The 17,921-nt window shown below is 49.9% G+C and overlaps 2 protein-coding genes across 2 annotated transcripts in view; one reads left to right on the forward strand and one right to left on the reverse strand.

The window, feature by feature from the left end:
• The window catches only part of CDS2 (CDP-diacylglycerol synthase 2), a 29,608-nt gene extending 21,346 nt beyond the window's left edge, over positions 1-8,262 (reverse strand). Inside the window, exon 1 of the mRNA XM_044417390.1 lies at positions 8,134-8,262. Coding sequence (XP_044273325.1) covers positions 8,134-8,196 — 63 coding nt within the window. The 5' untranslated portion in view covers positions 8,197-8,262. The remainder of the gene's footprint in view (positions 1-8,133) is intronic.
• Positions 8,263-10,539: 2,277 nt separating this feature from the next.
• PCNA (proliferating cell nuclear antigen) lies at positions 10,540-14,971 on the forward strand. Its single transcript, XM_044417391.1, has 6 exons — positions 10,540-10,835; positions 12,152-12,249; positions 13,265-13,332; positions 13,809-14,003; positions 14,267-14,390; positions 14,482-14,971. Exons 1-6 carry the CDS (start codon positions 10,615-10,617, stop codon positions 14,559-14,561), a joined length of 786 nt encoding a protein of 261 aa, XP_044273326.1. The 5' UTR covers positions 10,540-10,614; the 3' UTR covers positions 14,562-14,971.
• Positions 14,972-17,921: the final 2,950 nt, after the last annotated feature.

Below are 17,921 nucleotides of genomic sequence, written 5' to 3' on the forward strand. Positions count from 1 at the left end.
CAGAGCACAGTTGTGTGGGTAAAGCAGCAATTTGCGGAGGGGAGGGGAGGGGAGTATCTGGCCAACAATGCCAAGAATTTCAGTAGGACAAAATGTCTTCAAATTGGAATTAAAATTAAAAGTGCCTAGCAAAATGATGCTTCAGCCAGAAGCTCGCTGAAAGGGAAGGCGCCCAGCTCAGTGCACAAAAGACTCCGAGCTCAACCCCCAGCATGGCCAGGAAGGGCTAAAACGGGCCCCGTCGCTGCCCACAGCAACCTAGCAAGTGAGGAGGAAGATGACGGGAGAACCCTCCCCACGCCAGAAATCTGCAAGGATGGTGCATTTAGGTATGGAAGAACCTGCAGCTCAGTGGGCACACCCCACGTGCAGCACAGGGGTGCCTGCACCAGCTCGGGAGAACTAGCCACAAGAGCCCTTCTTCTCTGATCTCCGGCATTTTCTTCCAGCTGCATCACAATTATTAAACCGGAGTGCATTTGTATTCTTCAGAGAAACTACACAAGCGATGCATGAGCTCTTTACAGGATGAGAGCTTCTTCCTCTCGGCTTGCGCGTCTCTTTAGAAACACACCATTCATCAATGAAGTAACGCTCTTCCAGCCTTTTCAGTTAATCCCAGTCAGATGCGTGGACTTAAACCAGGTATGGAAATGGGTACATCAGAGGAGAACATGGGGCTTACTAGCTGGTGGAGAACTCTGTGTCTGAGCAAAACGGGCAGACTTCGCTGCCATTCCAGCCCCACGTTTAGGCCTCTACAGGGAGGTCATCAAGTTTAGGTAGAGATCTCAGTCCAGACGAAGACTTAGTCCCGAGTGCAGTTCTAAAACCAGGAGCATAATATTCGTGCTGAGCCCTGCATTTCTGGAAGGGGTCTACCTGTCTCTTCCTCCTCCATCGCCACTCGTGGTCCACTCTGCAAACTGAAACCCCATTCCCAGGGGGATCCACTGGCTTTGTTTTCCTACTCCTTGAAATCTAGTGAGCCACCCGACACCCTGCAGCCAAGGAAAGCTAGCTACGGTGAAAAAACGGTGGCATGCACCCCAGTCCCAGTGACAAAACAACAAAGCAATAAAGAATTAGGCATATAGACAAGTGTGAGCACTTAACAGGCTGTTTCCTGATGATAAATAACATACCTTTCCAGGTAAATGAACTTACTAAAGAAAAAGAGCTATGCAGCTAGAAAATTGACACATCACCAACTGTCACATGGGTGAGAAACGCTGTAAGCAAGTCTCCCTGCACCCCCTTTCCAGCAGATCAAGGTGAGAGGCTTTGAAAACAGAGTCCTCTGTTGAGCCCAGCTGGCTTTGCAATACAGATTAAATAATAGCAACTGTACCCAAGCCAGGAATGTCCAGTTCAGGATGCACAAATTGCGGATGCGGTAGAAATGATCTTCAGGGAAGAAGATAGCTTTAAATGGGATTCTCCACTAGTCAGGAACATATAGCTATCACTTTTGTGCTCAGAAAATTCTAAAATTAGACAGTTCTCAATGGAATACAGGCTGCTTTCAGCCAAAGAAAACAGAGAAGGCAACTTAGATAACAGAGAGCTTTCTTATCTTATCAAAGGCATCTGTACGATAGCTCAGCATCCAAGACCTTTGGCATCTGTTACCCAACCGTGGACACGTTGGAAGCATCTACTATGGACAACACGTGTGGAAACGCACCCTCCCCATGCTGCTGTGGGTCCACACTCGCAGGATGGAGCTGGATCCAAGTCGGGGAAGGCTACTCTAGATGGCTAGCAAGAACTGCCGCTTGCAGGAAGGGTGGTTCTTACATAGCTCTCTTTGGGGGGCCGGGGTGTCTTCCCAGCCCAGCTACGGCCAAGCACCACCGTTTCACGCCGGGGCTGCTGGAACACCAGCACGTCCGAGCAAACCACACATTCAGCTGCTTCACAGAACTCAGGGAGTCGTGGTGTCTGACTGGGAGTCGGCCTGGGGCCACCAGCTTTGCACGTGGAAGCCCCGGATTTAAGCCCCAGCACCTCTTGCAGAAAGGATAAGCTGCCCGGGAGAAAGCAACCCACGTACTGCATGAATCAAAAGTTTTGCTCAAGCTGAGCGCGATTTTGTTTCCCCATTCTCCTTGCTGTACATGCCCTAGGAAAATCAGATGCAACCATTCCATGCCTTCCACTTCTGCTGCATCATGCCTGGTTAGCACCTTTCCATTGTGTGTGGGAACCCATGAGATTCTGAGCTTATACAGATGGAGAGGAGATGACCGAGTTCCTGGCCTATTTTTACACACACAGAGAGAGAAACACAGTGCCCTAAAAGGGAAAGTGTCCCTTAGAAAGAGTTCCTTAGAACGCAACTGGTAGTAACGTGACTTGTCCTGCAACAGCCAAATAATACGGGCCACTGCAGAAAACAGAGCCAAAGCTGCACAGCAGAGGAGGAAATGCTCCTTCTGTGAGCAAAGAGCGCTGTGACCGCCTTGCCAGTAAGAACCAAGATAAAAGTGCCTTCCCAGCATGTCTTCCCATTCCAGCCTTAGCCTTCCGCAGCCGGGTACCCTTGAGCGTTTTTGGACGCTCCTAATCCAGCTGGATTACTGTAATGTACTCTACTCTACGTGGGGCTGCCCTTGCAAACAGTCTGGATACTTCAGCTGGTACAAAACAGAGCTGCCCGGTTGCTGATGGGGACCGGTCGTTATTCTCATATAACACTGGGCCTCTACCAGCTCCACTGGCCCCCCGTTGAAGTCCGGGCCCAATTCAAGGTGCTGGTTTTAACCTTCAAAGCGCTGAACGGCTTGGGACCAGGATACCTGAAGGAGCGCCTCTTCCCTTACATGCCCTCACGCCCCTTAAGATCTGCGGGAGAGGCTCTGCTCCGGGAGCCTCTTTAAAGGAGATAAAAAGAACAACTACCCGGAGCAGGGCCTTCTCTGCGGTGGCACCCAGATTATGGAATGTGCTCCCTGGAGTGGTGCGCCTGGAGCCAAGTTTATATTCTTTTCAGCGCCAGGTTAAAGCCTTTTTATTTAACTGCTATTTTAAAAATTAATATTTTATCATTAACAGTCGCTTTTTTGTTTTTATATAATTTTATGTAATTTGTTATTGTTTTATTGTTTTACTTGTACGTTTGTGAGCCATCCTGAGATGCCAAGGCATGTGGTGACAGCATATAAAAGTTTTAAATAAATAAGAAATAACCACAGGCCGAAGCTGACGGGAGGAAAGGAGTAAAACGTCTAGCAGGTTGGGGAAAGCTTCTGGATCCTTGCCTTCATCATTCCTGCCTCTCCTGTCCCTCCTCTAGTTTTAGACTGTAAGCTCCTTGAGGCAGGGACCTGCCAAGGATTGCAGGGGAGGGGAGGCCATCTGACTGTCCAAGAATCAACCAGTACTGATGGTGCAACGTTAAGCCACATTCTTAGGGATACTTTCAAAGCCCGAAATACCAGGATGCAATAAATCTGGGAAGCGACTAAACTTGGGAAACCTTTTGTTTGGAATGATCTGATTTTAGCCATCTTCATGGGGAGAGTGAAAGCCCAACCTTTAGCCAGCCTTGTTCTTGCCTGACTTGGGCACAAGGAAAATCTGACATCTAAGTAGCAAGCAAAAGCTCTGTGTGTGTGTGTGTGTGTGTGTGTGATTTGATGCCGCCATCCCTCGGGGTGGGGGGGGGGGAATGATAAGGAAGGGGGCGGGTTACAAAATGCTAGAGAGCACTGGGGAATCCTTGGTGGAGAAAACCCCTTCCTGGCATGGGGCCACGAAACTCATGTCCCCACTCTAAAATCAGCCAAACCTCTTTCATCTCTGCTAGCCGGAGGCCTCGGCATCTCCACCTAGATCCTTAGCCAAGCTATGGCCACTCGGGCTCATTCCACGCACCATGTGCTTCACCAGAGCCATTATTCAATCCGCTTCCCAGCTTTCCTTCTTCTAAGCTGAAGGAGCAGGCCAAGCTCCTTTAATCTTTATGCAGAAAGATAAGCTCTCTCCCCCCACTGGGCCACTGCATGAATGCTCTTCTCCCATCCGATCAGGTCTTCCCACCTTCAGGGCAGGGATCCAAGAGGATGAAGTATCTGGCCTTGGCAGGGCCTGGCGGAACACCCACTGGCCCCCTTCCTATCTCCTGGCACCAGAGCCCAGCTCCAAGGCTCCGCGAAGCCTGGCCGAAGGATGATGTACCCGGCAGCTCTGCACAAGGGCTTGGAAGGATCCGGGTGCAGGCCACCGTGCGGCTTGCACCGTCCGTAAAGCACCGGGCTCTCCTCGGAATGCAGGGGACAACGGAAGAGACACCACCTGAAGCAGGCTGTGCATGGGCCCGCAGAACCCTGAACGTGGACACGGAGGCTCGCTCACTAGCCATTATCCTTACTGCCATTTAAACCCAGCTAATTTTAGTCGGTCCTAAAGCAGATTAGAACTGCAGAAGCCCAGTAAGCCAATTTTAGAGCAAAACAAGACTGTTAAATGCGACACAAAGAGCAGGCGGAAGCGCATCATGCGCCAATGGCCCTCTTTCTAGCATGGTTTTGCTTTTGAGGGGGCCTTCCATGCCATTACGGGGCTCATGGAGCTCCTTTTTCTCTTTTTAATTTTTCATTAAACTAACAAAAACAATGCAATTAATATAGTAACAATAAACATAATTAAACAATACATCAATATCAGCGCTACCTCCACCAAGACCAACAACTCCAGTTACTTAATGCAAGATCATGCATTCATTCAGGTTGCCCTGAATGCTTCCAGAAATGCTCTGACTCTTGCGGTGGATCTCACCCCCTTCCTTTTATTAAAACATCTTCAATAAAAGGTCTCCAAATATTTTCAAATTTGTTTTCACTTATCAAATTTTTTTTCCATTTAATATCGCAAGTTAACATCATTAATAGCTATCTTCCACACTTCTTTATGCCAGTCAAGTACATGATATTCATCTTTTATTTTCCAATTCCTTGCTATTATTAATCTGAAGTTAACCTATCTTGAATTCCCTTTGGACGTGCTTTACAAGTGACCAAGCCTTATGCTCAACGGAGAGGAGGCAACAGCCGGAGGAAGCAGCCATGAGAACAACCACAAATCGTGCTGCGCAGGTTTAAGTGCCACACACAGCGCTGGTTTTCAGAGCTGTTTGGAGGCTCGCCAGCAGCCCCACAATAACAAGGTCCCGGACACCCATGTGTAGCTACACGAGGCTGCCCGCACACTCCGAGGCATGTGGGCATCTGGTGCAGCCATGCGCACAACATTTGTGGCCAACCGCCCTGCTGGCTGGAGTTAAAGGCTCACACATCTGAAGGCCCCTGGCATGTAACGGGCGCTCCAGAATCTGCTCTGAGGCTCATGCTGGGCTGACGCATAGAACCTCCCTGGCAGATGAGCTGGTTTGGAAAGAGTGCACTGTCAGCTTCACTCTGAAAGGCACCGACAACCAGCACTGGGCCACTGCCTTGTTCAGCATCCGAGGGGCCTGCACTTCGGCAAGGCACAGTTACACTTGGCCTGTGCACTGTTTGAGTTATTTTGGGGGAAGGCCAGATTTTTCTAACAGGAGGGTAAGACGCTCATGTTTGCGATGTCAACGTGATTCATTGAGGTCCCTCTGGAAAACAATCAACTACGGAGAGCTGGAAAATTTATGTATTTCTTTCTGGAAAACCTTACCAACCTGGACACAAGCACACCAGCTGGGTTCACAAAATACAAGCAGCCCTGTGGGTGACTGCGCTTCATGGTTTTTTACCACAATCTCCCCAGCAGATGAGTACATGGTTTCTCTGACGTGCTGATGGTATACATCCCATCAACCACTAAGCCTGAAATTCAATCCCAAGGGCATCACTCCCTGCCTATGTCACCTGCCTCTTCCTCCTTGGTCCACACATAGAGGCTGGATGGCTGGAGTGGCTTCTCCAATTGCCACTCTTTCCAGAGGACTCTGTGGTATTTGCATACAACCATCATGGAAATCAAGATCCGGGGTTCAGATGGCACAACAAGCCATTTTGGTGCAGAGAAACCCTAGAATAAGCCATTGCTTCTTATATAGCAGTTTCGAAAGACCAAGCTTATCATAGTGAAATAAGACTGGATTATATATCACAACAGACCAACAATGGTTAAAAACTACTGTGGTTTGTCATGTCACCTGGACTCAGCAATGGCTGGTTGTGAAGGCACAACATGCCTCTCTTACCCTAAGGACACTTTTACAAAAGGGTTATGACTATGAGCAAACAGTTTCTACCAAGGGGTTCGTAAAATCTCACCCCCAACCGTGGAAGCTGCTTTGAAAAAATTAAAAGCCTTAATAGATATTGAACCTTGTTTCATCACTCTTGTGTTCAAACAGCAAATACCCTGGAACAATGATGTGCTCAAGTCAGCAAGTGGTGACTCATCCTTTCACTCTAAATAAGCTACCAAGCACCAAAGATTGTTTTAGCAATTCCATTCCAAAAAGATGCCACTCTCGCTTTACTAACTACCAGACCGTGTAATTTCACAACAATCAGGCTGCATTTCCGTAGCTGACTGGGGGAATAAACCCCACCTGAATCCTGTTGGATTAATATTCATGTAAGCTGCAACAGAACTTAGCATCAGATATTTACTGTTACATTTCTATACCACCCAGTAGCAAAGGTTCTTGGGGAGGTTCCCAAAATAAAACTAAGAACTATACAGCAGAGCAGCAAATGTAAAAAAACTTTAATATGTTTAAAGTAACAAAAGAATAAAGGCAAAAAGAAAACTACCTGCAGTGCAAGAGCTGAAAAACATTAATACTGTGTTGTTAAAAATCAGAAAAACGATGGGCAAAATTCTTTGCAAGTTCAGACAACTGCACTGGCTGGGGTACACTGGGCTTTTCTTGCATGAGACTGCAGTGTAAACAACTTGACAGAAAAAAAAGGTGATAGGAAAATACAAGCAGAAAAAAAAGGGGGCCAGAAGGGACTCATTCCAAGACCCGAAGGTCCCATAGCAGCGGAGGGGCAGTGGCCATTCCAGACTGCCCACTAGCAACTTTCTCACTGTGCCAAACACCATGGGAAGACAGCAGTGGGTGGGGGTCTCCGGATCACCTGCTGGAGATAGTGCTTCATGCTCACTGCATTCAGATCCAGAACCCCCAGCCTCATGTGGAGACCCACCTGATAACTTCATCACTTGATGCTGCTGCAACCCCCCTTAAGCCAGAGGGTGGGTCTCCCAAGCCCACCAACCAAGGCAAACTGACCCTCCCCAACCTGTTGGCCTCTGGGAGGGCCAGATTATTACAGCCCCATCCATTATGGCTGTTGGGTGTACGTTACTGTCAACCACATCTGGCAAACCCAACCTTCAACAACCATTTACACAAAACACTAGAAACCGGAACTTACCAGCCCAGCATTTATTGAGCGGACTCACACAACATGAGCACAGATACTGTATCAGATTTCTTAACACCTTGTATGGTTTCAACCCGCAGAGGCAGGCACTTCAGGGATCGGGAAGGAGAACAGCTCAGTTCTCAATATTCCTAGTCCTCATGAGCTGTAGGCAGAGCCTTAAAAAGTATCTGCCTTAACACAGGCTGCAAACCTATAGGGACACTTTCCTGGGCGTAAATCCCGCTGAATTCACGGGGCTTGCTTTCGGTTAGCCTTAAAAGGATTGCATTGTTGAAGTTACAGAGAAGTATCAGTTCGTGCGTGGTGTGTGTGTGTGCATACATCCCACTGTTTTGCATTTTTTTTTATTAAGAAAGCCACGGGGTTTTACTGGAGGCCCTCACGCAGCTTTCCGCAGCTCCGCGAGGCAAGGCATCTGCAAGGCCGCGCAGACCGCTCTTGCGCCGGAGGCGCGCCCGATTCCAGCCAGTCCCCTCGAGCAGCGCTGCGGCCGCGGCCACGGGAAGGAAGCGGCTCAAGGCCGAGCAAGCGCCCTCATTCCCGTTCCCCGAGGGCGGGAGCAGGCAGGCTGCAGAGAAGCAACGCCCGGCTGCAGAGGCGCGGAAGCGAGGAAAAGCCGCTCCCCGGGGCGCCTTCCCACGCAGCGCGGCACACGCGTCACCGCCGCGGACAGCCGCCCCTCCCCGCCATCCCGGGCCGCCCCTCGGCCACTGCCGTCGCCCCGCACCTTGCCCTCGGAGTCCTGCTGTCCGTCCGCCTCCCGGCCCGGCCTCTGCCGGAGCTCGCTCATCTCGGCGCTGCGCCGCCCAGCCGCGGATGCTCCCGCGACGCCGCGCCCGCGTTGCGCCGCCGCCGCCGCCTCCTCCTCGAGCAGCAGCAGCAGCAGCAGCGCTCGCTGCCCAGGCCGGGGTGGAGGCGGGGCCAAGGCGGGCGGGCCAATCGCGGGCGGCGCGCGGCCGCGAGGGGCGGCACGTCCGGCGGCGCGCGGGCTCCCATAGAGATAAACGCTGCAGAGGTAGCTGGGGGCGGGCGCCGCTGCCTGGCTTGCCCCGAGCCGCGCCGCGCCGCGCCCCAGGGCGGAAGCAGCGCCGCCCGAAGCGGCCTCCCTCGGCCCGGTGCGCGGCGGACCTACGGGCTGCAGCCGCGGGACGCCCAGCCGGCTGGGCTGTTTCTGTTTCCACAGTGCGACGTGTCTGCCAGGCACCCGGCTGGGGAGAGAAACCAAGGATCTCTTTCGGATAGCCTTGGAGGAAAAGTTGGCCTGGTGTCGCTTCCGTAATCGGGGCAGGCGAGGCCATCCTATGCAGGTTTGCTCAGAAGCGCTTTTACTCGCAGGTAGTAAAGTATTCGAAAAGAATTTGCAAGCCTTAAGGTAAAGTCCTATTCGTGAAATCGCTGGCATCCCAGTTCTGCAAAGGGGAGAGCCCCTCCCCGCCCTGCACGTTCCTGAGAAAGTGTGGGCCACAACAGTCCTGCAGTGTAGGCAACGCTGCCGTCTATAGATGAGGGTTGTATTTCCAGCTAAGCCCCTAGACGGAAAGGCCTGTCCACTTCTAACAATAGTAAATCTCCTTTAACGGTCCCCTCAAACGACCCACCCACTGCACAACCCAGTTGCACCTGAAACTATTGCCTTGCCTGATTTTATTTCTATATCAAGCTCATTTACAGCAATTCATAGAATACAACAAAATGCAAGTTACAATGCATGTACCATAAAAATGCACTACATTAATTTAAAAAGCAAAATCCGACAACTAAAATAAGGACACAATCCGAGGGCTCCCTAACATCAAACAGGCAGAGGATTATTTGGAGCTCCAGCGCCAAAGAGAGTGGGTAGATCTGCTGCTTTTCACGACAGCTTGTTAGCTTTTGCATTGTGCTTGTCCTTAGGAACTGCTCACGGACAACACGCAATGCAAATCTCAAACATTCTGCCATGGCTATTAAACAGAACTTAGAAGCTACACTGACTGTAGCTCCTCCGTTCATCAATGCTTCCTCTCTTGGCCTCAATCTAAGTCTACAAGTTCGAGCATGACCAGGAGTAGGGAAAAAACCAATCCCTAACCACTTTCCACCCCATTATAGGCCTCCCTTGTCTGTCCTCCCCGCTTATTAACCGCCTTTTCGTTCTAAACTGAGAAGCACCAAGCGTCCCAACCCCTCCTCACAGAAAAGTTCCAGGCCCTTGAGGAGGTTGTTTTTTTTTTTTTTTTGCTTTCTCTAATGCTACCCTCCCAGTCCCGTGTGGTTGCCTCGCAGATTGGCTTTAACACTGGCTGTTGCATTTTTCATGCTTTTCAATATCCTTGGAACAGAAATTCCTTTTTGTAGCTGCGTCATCATCGACACCAAGGATGGGGAACCTCCTTTTACCCAAGGCCACAAACACTTCCGAGTCCTCACGGTCTTGGAAGGGGCATTCGGACTGCACAAAAGCCAGGAAACCACAAATGCCCCGTGCTGGGGCAAGACACGGGGTCAGGGAAGGTCAAAGGAGCGTGACCACCGGGGAGGGGGCATCAGCTTCCCCAGCCCGGTATGTGCTCGTCGTTCTACACCACTCTTCCCCCAACCTGGGGATGATGGGAGCAGTAATGCAACGCGCTTAGAGTTGTTCCATTTCCTCCCACCTTTAGAAATGCAAATACTCCCCAAATGAGATCACTGCAAGGCGCGAGGGGGGTGCCTGACATCCCCTGCAAGGCCGAGCCTCCCCAGCAACGCTCCGAGCGCCCTGCAAAGCACATGCCCGAGCAAGCCCACGCGCTCCGCGGAGCTCCCAGCCTCCACAAACACGCCGCAGGGACGTGACGAGGGCGCTGGGTTGGCTCCACGATACAGGCGCCCAAGCGGCAGGAGAAACACGGGCGCTGCATTGTGATTGGCTGAACGCGGCGAGACGTAAAGGCGGGACTCACTTCGGAAGGTCCGTTCGCGGGAGAACTCTGCAGCGCCTTTGTGCCGCTTAAGGAGGCGGGAGCGCCAGCGCGCATGCGTGGTTGGAGGGAGCGCCGCGCGCGCATCCGCTCCAAGGCCGGGGATTGGCCCGTGGCGGCGCGTGAGCACGCCCGAGGGCGTGTCGCGCCGCGTGGCCGTATAAAAGCTCTGTCGCCGCGCGCGACAGCGCTGCAGTTCTTCTTGGACGGATCTCCCTGCGGCTCGCCTGACTTCCTGTCCCCCGCCGCTCGACCGTGACAGGATGTTTGAGGCGCGGCTGATCCAGGGCTCGCTGCTCAAGAAGGTGCTGGAGGCACTCAAGGACCTCATCACCGAGGCCTGCTGGGACCTGGGCTCGGGCGGCATAAGCCTGCAGAGCATGGACTCCTCGCATGTCTCGCTGGTGCAGCTCACGATGCGCTCCGAGGGCTTCGACACCTACCGCTGCGACCGTAACATCGCCATGGGGGTCAACCTCGTCAGGTGAGACGCCCTCAGGGTCGGCTTCCCGCTAGAAGGGAGGCGAGGAGGGCGCGCTAGCCGGGGGCGCCGGGAAAGGTGCGCCCCGGCCGTGGGGGAACCGAGGTAGGAGTGGTTTGGGTGGGCTCGCGCGCCTGGCGGCCTCGGCCCCCGACTCAGTGGCGGGAAAAGCGGGCGCGAGGAGGAGGGGCGGGACCGTTTGCGGCGCTGGGCGGAAGGCTTTTGGCGCGCGCCCGCCGGCCCGCCCCGCGGATCCACGAAGCCCATTGGGCCGTGCTCACGGCACGGGCTCGTGTGCTCGCGCCCAATTGGTCGGCCGGGGCCGTTGTGGGTGTGGCTTGTCTCCGGGCCTGTTTGCCGATCGCTGCTGCGTGGAAGCCCCGAAGCGGGCGGAGGATGGAGGGGCTGGGCAGTGCACGGGGGCCTCCTGGCCTCGCGAAGACGCCCTGGCTGCGGCGGACGCGAGCGCTCCCTCCCCTGTTGGGAGCCGCCCCACTTCTGCTTCGGGCTGCCCTTAGCAGCGGGGGAGCTACCCCAAAAAGGGCCACCCAGGGTGGCTCTCTGTTCCCTCCCTGCTTGTGGTTTCCACTGCGTGGCTCATTTGCCTTACTGGGCATGCTGGTTCGGGTTCTCTGATGTCCGCTGATATAAGGGCTAGTTGATAAGCAGATGATCTGATCTCCCAAGTGTTGTTTATTTGGGATGGAGACAAGCCAATGCATTCCTAATGAAGCCTTTTCCTAAGTGCTGGACATGAGTTCTGCTCTTTCATTTTTAAAAATCATTTCAGTAATGCAGAATCTATTTGGAGAAGGAATCAATGAGCAGCAAAACAGATGTGCTGGTATCTACTGTAATTTTTTAGAAGATCTTTTGCTTGTTCTTCTCTATTCTTCCTTGGAGCACTAGTTTTTAATTACTCTCAAAGAGGAGCAGCCTCAGCATCTCAGCCAGCAGTTGGTGTCCTTCACCAGAATAAAAGTGTGATCTCCTTCAAGAGAAGTGCTCAAGTGGCCTGCTTGTCAAGAAGAGTAGCTGCATTTTGACAGGTTTATTTTGGCATTTGTCTAATCTCTGGCATCTGGCCAGTCTCTCCAGAGTTGAAGACACTAAATTTGTGGATGCTAGAATTCATTTGGCCGTGCAGCAGTTTAAATGGTTTAACTCCAGTTTCATTCTGGAGTGATGCAGCTTGTTGCCATTTTGGCATGAGCAGTCATTCATTTTCTTCTGGTCCATAACGCCCTCGTGGAATACTAATATAGTTGTTAACTTGTATGATATTATGTAGTAGCTAACCGTTGGCCTCTTTCCTCTAGTATGTCCAAAGTACTCAAGTGTGCTGGTAATGACGACATAATCACACTAAGAGCAGAAGACAATGCGGATACACTGGTTCTGGTGTTTGAGACACCAAGTAAGTAACTAAAATACTATATGAATGTTCTACCCTTTACAGGAACCAAATAGTTTTAACTAGAGGGTGTATGTTATTGATTAAGCATAGTCCTGCAATTTGCTGCTCACTTAGGCCAGGTTGCTTTCATGTGAGCTTAAACATCCAGGGCTTGAGCTTGCTGGTGGCTATGGTTGCCAACCTTTGTTTCCAAAATGGTGGCCTTTCAGCCTCAGTGTTCTGAGCAGATGTGCATTTACATAGCCTCAGATGTGCTGCAAATGCTGGTACTGAGAGCCAGTGTGGTGTGGTGAAGAGCATGGGACTGGGACTCAGATGATCTGGATTCTAGTCCCCGCTCAACCATGGAGCCAACTGGGTGACTTTGGGCCAGTCACAGACGCTCAGCCCAGCCTCCCTCACAGGGTTGTTGTGGGGATAAGATGGAGGAGGAGAATGATGTAAGCTGCCTTGAGCCCTTTGTAGGAAAAAGGCAGGATATAAATCGAAAAATAAATAAATTGTCTGGCACTGATGCTGATGGGAGAGACAGTGGATTATTAGACAAGAGTATAAACTTTCCTACATAATAGACCAAGCTACTCGGGCATACAGCTCTTGCCTACCTAAGCTAGTTTTGGAGTACAGATGAAGTTCTTCCCTCTCAGATGCCTGGTGTGATAATTGTGCAAAATTGGTAGTTTGGCGCAATTTCAAGAGCCTATCCATTAAGACACTGCATTCTTGCAACAAATACAAATTTTCTTATTTCTAATGTTTCGATACCCTCAAGACCTAGAAGTGTGCCAGAAGCAAAATTTTAAGTTACTCTGTAACATTAGTGAAGATGGGATTTTGTCACAGGATTATACATTTCAGTCTCTCTCCTACAGAGAAGTATACCTTCAGGACCATGGCAGGAAAGAGTGATAGCTATTGAGCACTAATGTTTTGTTGGGAAAATTATTTTGCTTGTGAGAGGATACCTTAAAATGTAAAAAGACTCATATTTGACTGCTGTTTCATTTTTCCTTAGATCAAGAGAAAGTCTCTGACTATGAAATGAAGTTAATGGATTTGGATGTAGAACAGCTTGGAATCCCAGTAAGTCTGCTTTGGATTTAGTGTTGTAATCAAGATAAACATAAGGCTTTATTCTATCAAAATACACTCGTTTTCAGGAAAAGTGTATTCCTTGTTAAAGAATGTCAGTGACTTTTTGAAAGCATCCATGTATAGCTCATGGTTGCCCTTCATCAAATATTTCCATTTCTAACCAAGTAAGAATGCAAACAATAAGGGGTTTGAAATTAGGTCAGAAGAGACTCTTAGGCTGAATAATGCAAATTATGCTTGATTTCATAGAAAGATGCACATTCATTTATTCATCACCTCAAATATTTGCAGTAAGTTGCTAACATTGTTTTGCTAGTGGCATTGGTTCTTGAAGCATTTCATGTTCTACAACACAACCATAAACTAGATGGAAGAATACCTTAACCTGGATTGTTTCTGCAAAAGTTGCATATTGTGTAAAGGCTGTTCAACGGAGGATTAACAGGGCTCTGGTGTTCTTTCAGGAACAAGAATACAGCTGTGTGGTGAAAATGCCTTCTGCTGAATTTGCTCGTATCTGCAGAGATCTTAGCCACATTGGAGATGCTGTTGTAATCTCTTGTGCAAAAGATGGTGTTAAATTTTCTGCTACTGGAGCACTAGGAAGTGGAAACATTAAACTGTCACAAACAAGTGATGTGGATCAAGAAGATGAAGCTGTAAGTCATAAAGTTTAGCTGTGTGCTACAGGGTTGTATCCAATGTTAGTGTGACTTGAGTATGTTTTCTCAGTGGTCTATTGTAAGTAGAACTAACATTGGGCACAAGTAGAGATTTATTTCTTTTCCACAATCTTTGGAATAGTTTAGAATGTGTCTCTTGGAAGAAAAACAAACTTGAGAGACTAGGAGGAATTTAACTGCTTCTAAAATCACTGAATAATTGAAACAGTCTGCTGTAGAATTCATGTGGTTTGTTACAGGTTGCAATAGAGATGAATGAGCCAGTCCAGCTGACTTTTGCTTTGCGATACTTGAACTTCTTCACCAAAGCCACACCTTTGTCTCCTACAGTTACACTCAGTATGTCTGCAGATGTTCCACTGGGTAAGTGCAGTCTCTTGAAGTTTCATCAATAAACTTAATACATTTTTACAAACACATTTAGTATGACTGACTAAATCCTTTGTCTCTGCAGTGGTGGAATACAAGATAGCAGACATGGGACACCTGAAATACTATTTGGCTCCAAAGATTGAAGATCAGGAAGAATCTTGAGACTTTAGGGGAAGAATCATGGTTCTTGTGGAAGACCAACCTAGGCTGAAAGCCAGTGTACCATTTCATGTGTCAGCCTTGGTGCACAGATTGATCATGTATGCACTTAGGCCAAATTGTAGATATTTCTGTGTAAATACTTCTTTGCATTTCTTATGCAAATACATTTTCTAAAATAGTCTTTCTTATCTGCTACCCGTATTCATTTTTATTACTAAACTTAGCTCCAAGAAGAAAGGGGGTGCAATATTTAAAAGGATGAGTGATTTCTATGGTAATCTCTCATGTTGAGGTTGCTGTTGACTAATTAAAGCAATGATGCTTAGAGAAAATTGCTTTTAGTGATCTGCCTTTAAATGGTAACCTTCAGAAATGACCATTTAATAAAGAATATTCCATGTTTCAGCTTCCTTTCAGCATGATTTGTAATTATGTGTCATCAACCTGCCAGATATTTATCCTATTGCATTTAAATTTTAACCTTTGGAACTGCAACTACAGGACTGGAGGATACATCAAAATGATTCATACAAGTTACTTCCTTTTCCTCAGTTGCTGGTTTGCCAAAGAATACTTGCATATCTAGGTTTTGTAATGTCATTGAAAAGTAATTGTTAATCTAAAACAAATTGAAGCAGATGGTATACCTAAGGTTTACACTGAAGTGGAGGTGATAAAAGAATACACTGTCACTTAAGTTGTGACAAACCAGGTTTAGGCTAGATATCGGGAAAACCTTCCTGTCAGGGTAATACAACAGTGGGGGAACCAGTTGCCTAGTTACCTGCAACAGCAGGCAGTTGAACCTGATGCCTTTTTCGGCCCTTTCCAGGGCTGCTATTCTATGGTTCTGTGATCCTAGAAATGCAAGCTGACACTTTCCTAAGCCTGCAGGGAGCTTACAGTACAAAAGCGGGGCAGGGGATATAGGGAAATCCTCTTACTTAAAGTTTAGGTGTTAGAAATGATTACTAATACTACCAGAAAAAATGGCTTTGATGGTAGATCAGAAAGAAATTGTTGTCAAGCCATGTTGCACATGGGTCCTCAAACTACGGCCCATGGGCTGGATCTGGCCCGCCATGCCCATTTATCCGACCCGCCTCAGGTTTTGGACTTGCCGTGCCCACGTGTGCCCACCACCGCCTCACTGCATGTGTGGCAAAACTGCAGCTTGCTCACGCAGAGATAGTTTTGGACTTGGAGAAGATCTTCAAGCGTGCTAGCTGCTGCGGCGCCACACGCACCTGCCACTACCTCACCTTGCTGCACACACATGAGCGCACCCTCCCGCCTTGCTGACCTGTGCCCACCACTGGCACCTGTCAACTGGCCCCCTGTTGAAAAAGTTTGAGGACCCCGATGTTCCAGGTTTGGAAGCTTATGCAGCATCTGTGTCTGAAACTAATTCACCCGTGTCCAGGGTGACCTGTGTGCTTCAGGGCAGTGAGGGATTCAAAAATGCAAGTCACTGTTAGATCTTCCTGCTTGGCAGCATTTGCAGTCATCTGCAGTCAAAATGTCTCCTGGGGCACTTTATGTAGAGTAATAAAGTCCCTGCCCTCATTTGTGCAATCTAGAAGACTGGAGGGAAAAGAAAAGGTGATTGCGGGGGACAAATGAAATTTCAGTCTCCACTTCTCAGTTGCTAAGGTTTAATGGGTGTTTCTGCCAGGAAAGGGGGGACCCAGCTCCTTGCAGCTGTGGCCAGTGCTTGGAGTTAGGCTGGTGTTCCCCCTGGTCTGGTTCCCCCTGCAGAGCAAGGTGTGTGTCCTTACCATGGCCCTTCATTTTCTGGCCTCTGGATGAGGCTGGTTTCTCCAGCCCCAGGGACCTATCAGTTGGACTGAATCCGGGCTCCTTTTCTGGTACCAGCCCTGCTTGGGCTGCATAAGACTGGCAAAGATGGTAATACTGAAGGAAGGAGCAAGACCGGAGGAGGTTGCAGCAGTCCTGATGGGAGAAGACCAGAACATTTAGGAGACTTAAAAGAACCCTATCCTGTGTAGCATGCATCTTTTAAAACGAAAAAATCAATAGATGTGATAAATAATTACATTTTAAGTGTTAACTTAGGAGTAGATTTGATTATTTTAAAGGGGACTTCCAGGCTACCTTTTGGAGGAGACCAGAGCTAGCATGTAAAAAGGAAAGCCACAAAACAACGAGAAACCGAAACCAGGTGTCGGCACCCACCTGATCGCCTAACGTGGCTGAATCCAAGTGGAGACAAAAAGGTAAGTCTTGAGCTCACTAGAGTGGAGGGGCACAACTGAGGAAGGCTCTTGTGGTCGTGTTTGCCTGCCCAACTGGTTTTATGGACACACACACACACACACACACACACACGAATAAAAGGGCTGCTTCTACCTTGATCCTAGTACTTCATGCAAACGTGAAAGGGCAAACGCTAGTACAGTGGTACCTTGGCTCACAAACTTAATCTGTTCCAGGACTCTGGTTGTGACACAAATTGGTCGTGAGCCAAGTTAAATTTCCCCATTAGGTTCAATGTAAATAAGATTAATCTGTCACCATTTTTTATACCACAAAAATTTGAAACTAAGTGACAAAGAAAGATTGCAGCCATCTCCCCACCCCCACCCTGAGCACAAGCATGGTGATCTCCCTGCACCCCCAGCATGACCGCAACTGCACCGTCATGCCTGCATGTGCCCCTCATCCTGGCTTGCTGGGGCAGGTAGAGACGGGCGTGAACGCGGGCGTGCTCTGGGGGAGACAGGCACGATCACCCTGTGGGGTGGAGATGGCCAAGATTGCGGTTGCACTTATGTAGGAAAGACGGGCGCGATCTCGGCCATCTCCCCACTCTGGGTGGCGGGGCGGGGGTGAGATGGCCGCAACCACGGTCGCCACCCAGTGCGGAGTTCACGACCCGAGTCAACATTTTTATGACATTTTTGTTCACAACCCGATTTGGCCGTGAACCTGAGGCACTCTGTACGTTAAGCAAGATCAGGAGGTGCATGGATGCTGCACGATACAGCCTAGTCCTCGGCTATGTTTTGTGACAGTTTCACACTGACGAACTGTAACTCGGAGTAATGCATGCGCGCCTCGCTCTCGCAAAGGGCGCTGCTGGAGCCGCCTTGGCTTCGTGTGGACTCTGAAACGCTGCGGGGGCAGGGCTGGCCTGGGGCCCCATGCATCGGCGGCTGGGCGGCCGCAGGCGCCCAGCTCGGGGCCCGAGGCCAGCCCGGCGCTGCTCCGGCGACGCGCCGTCCGCGGCCCGCGCCCCGCAGCGCACGGCCAGGCGCCCTGCCGCACCGGGGCCCCGCTCCCTGCCGGTGGAGGCGCCTGGCCGTGCGCTGCGGGGCGCGGGCCGCGGACGGCGCGTCG

This window comes from Varanus komodoensis, unplaced genomic scaffold, assembly GCF_004798865.1.
Source record: "Varanus komodoensis strain SLA01 unplaced genomic scaffold, ASM479886v1 scaffold88, whole genome shotgun sequence".
NCBI lineage: Eukaryota > Metazoa > Chordata > Lepidosauria > Squamata > Varanidae > Varanus > Varanus komodoensis.

What these genes read in the sequence shown, in the direction of transcription:
- PCNA (XM_044417391.1), top strand. Translation starts at nt 10,615, where the DNA reads ATGTTTGAGGCGCGGCTGATCCAGGGCTCGCTGCTCAAGAAGGTGCTG. An exon ending in TAGAACAGCTTGGAATCCCA is followed by an intron (nt 13,333 to 13,808) that starts GTAAGTCTGCTT and finishes GTGTTCTTTCAG; the next exon opens with GAACAAGAATACAGCTGTGT. An exon ending in TGGATCAAGAAGATGAAGCT is followed by an intron (nt 14,004 to 14,266) that starts GTAAGTCATAAA and finishes GGTTTGTTACAG; the next exon opens with GTTGCAATAGAGATGAATGA.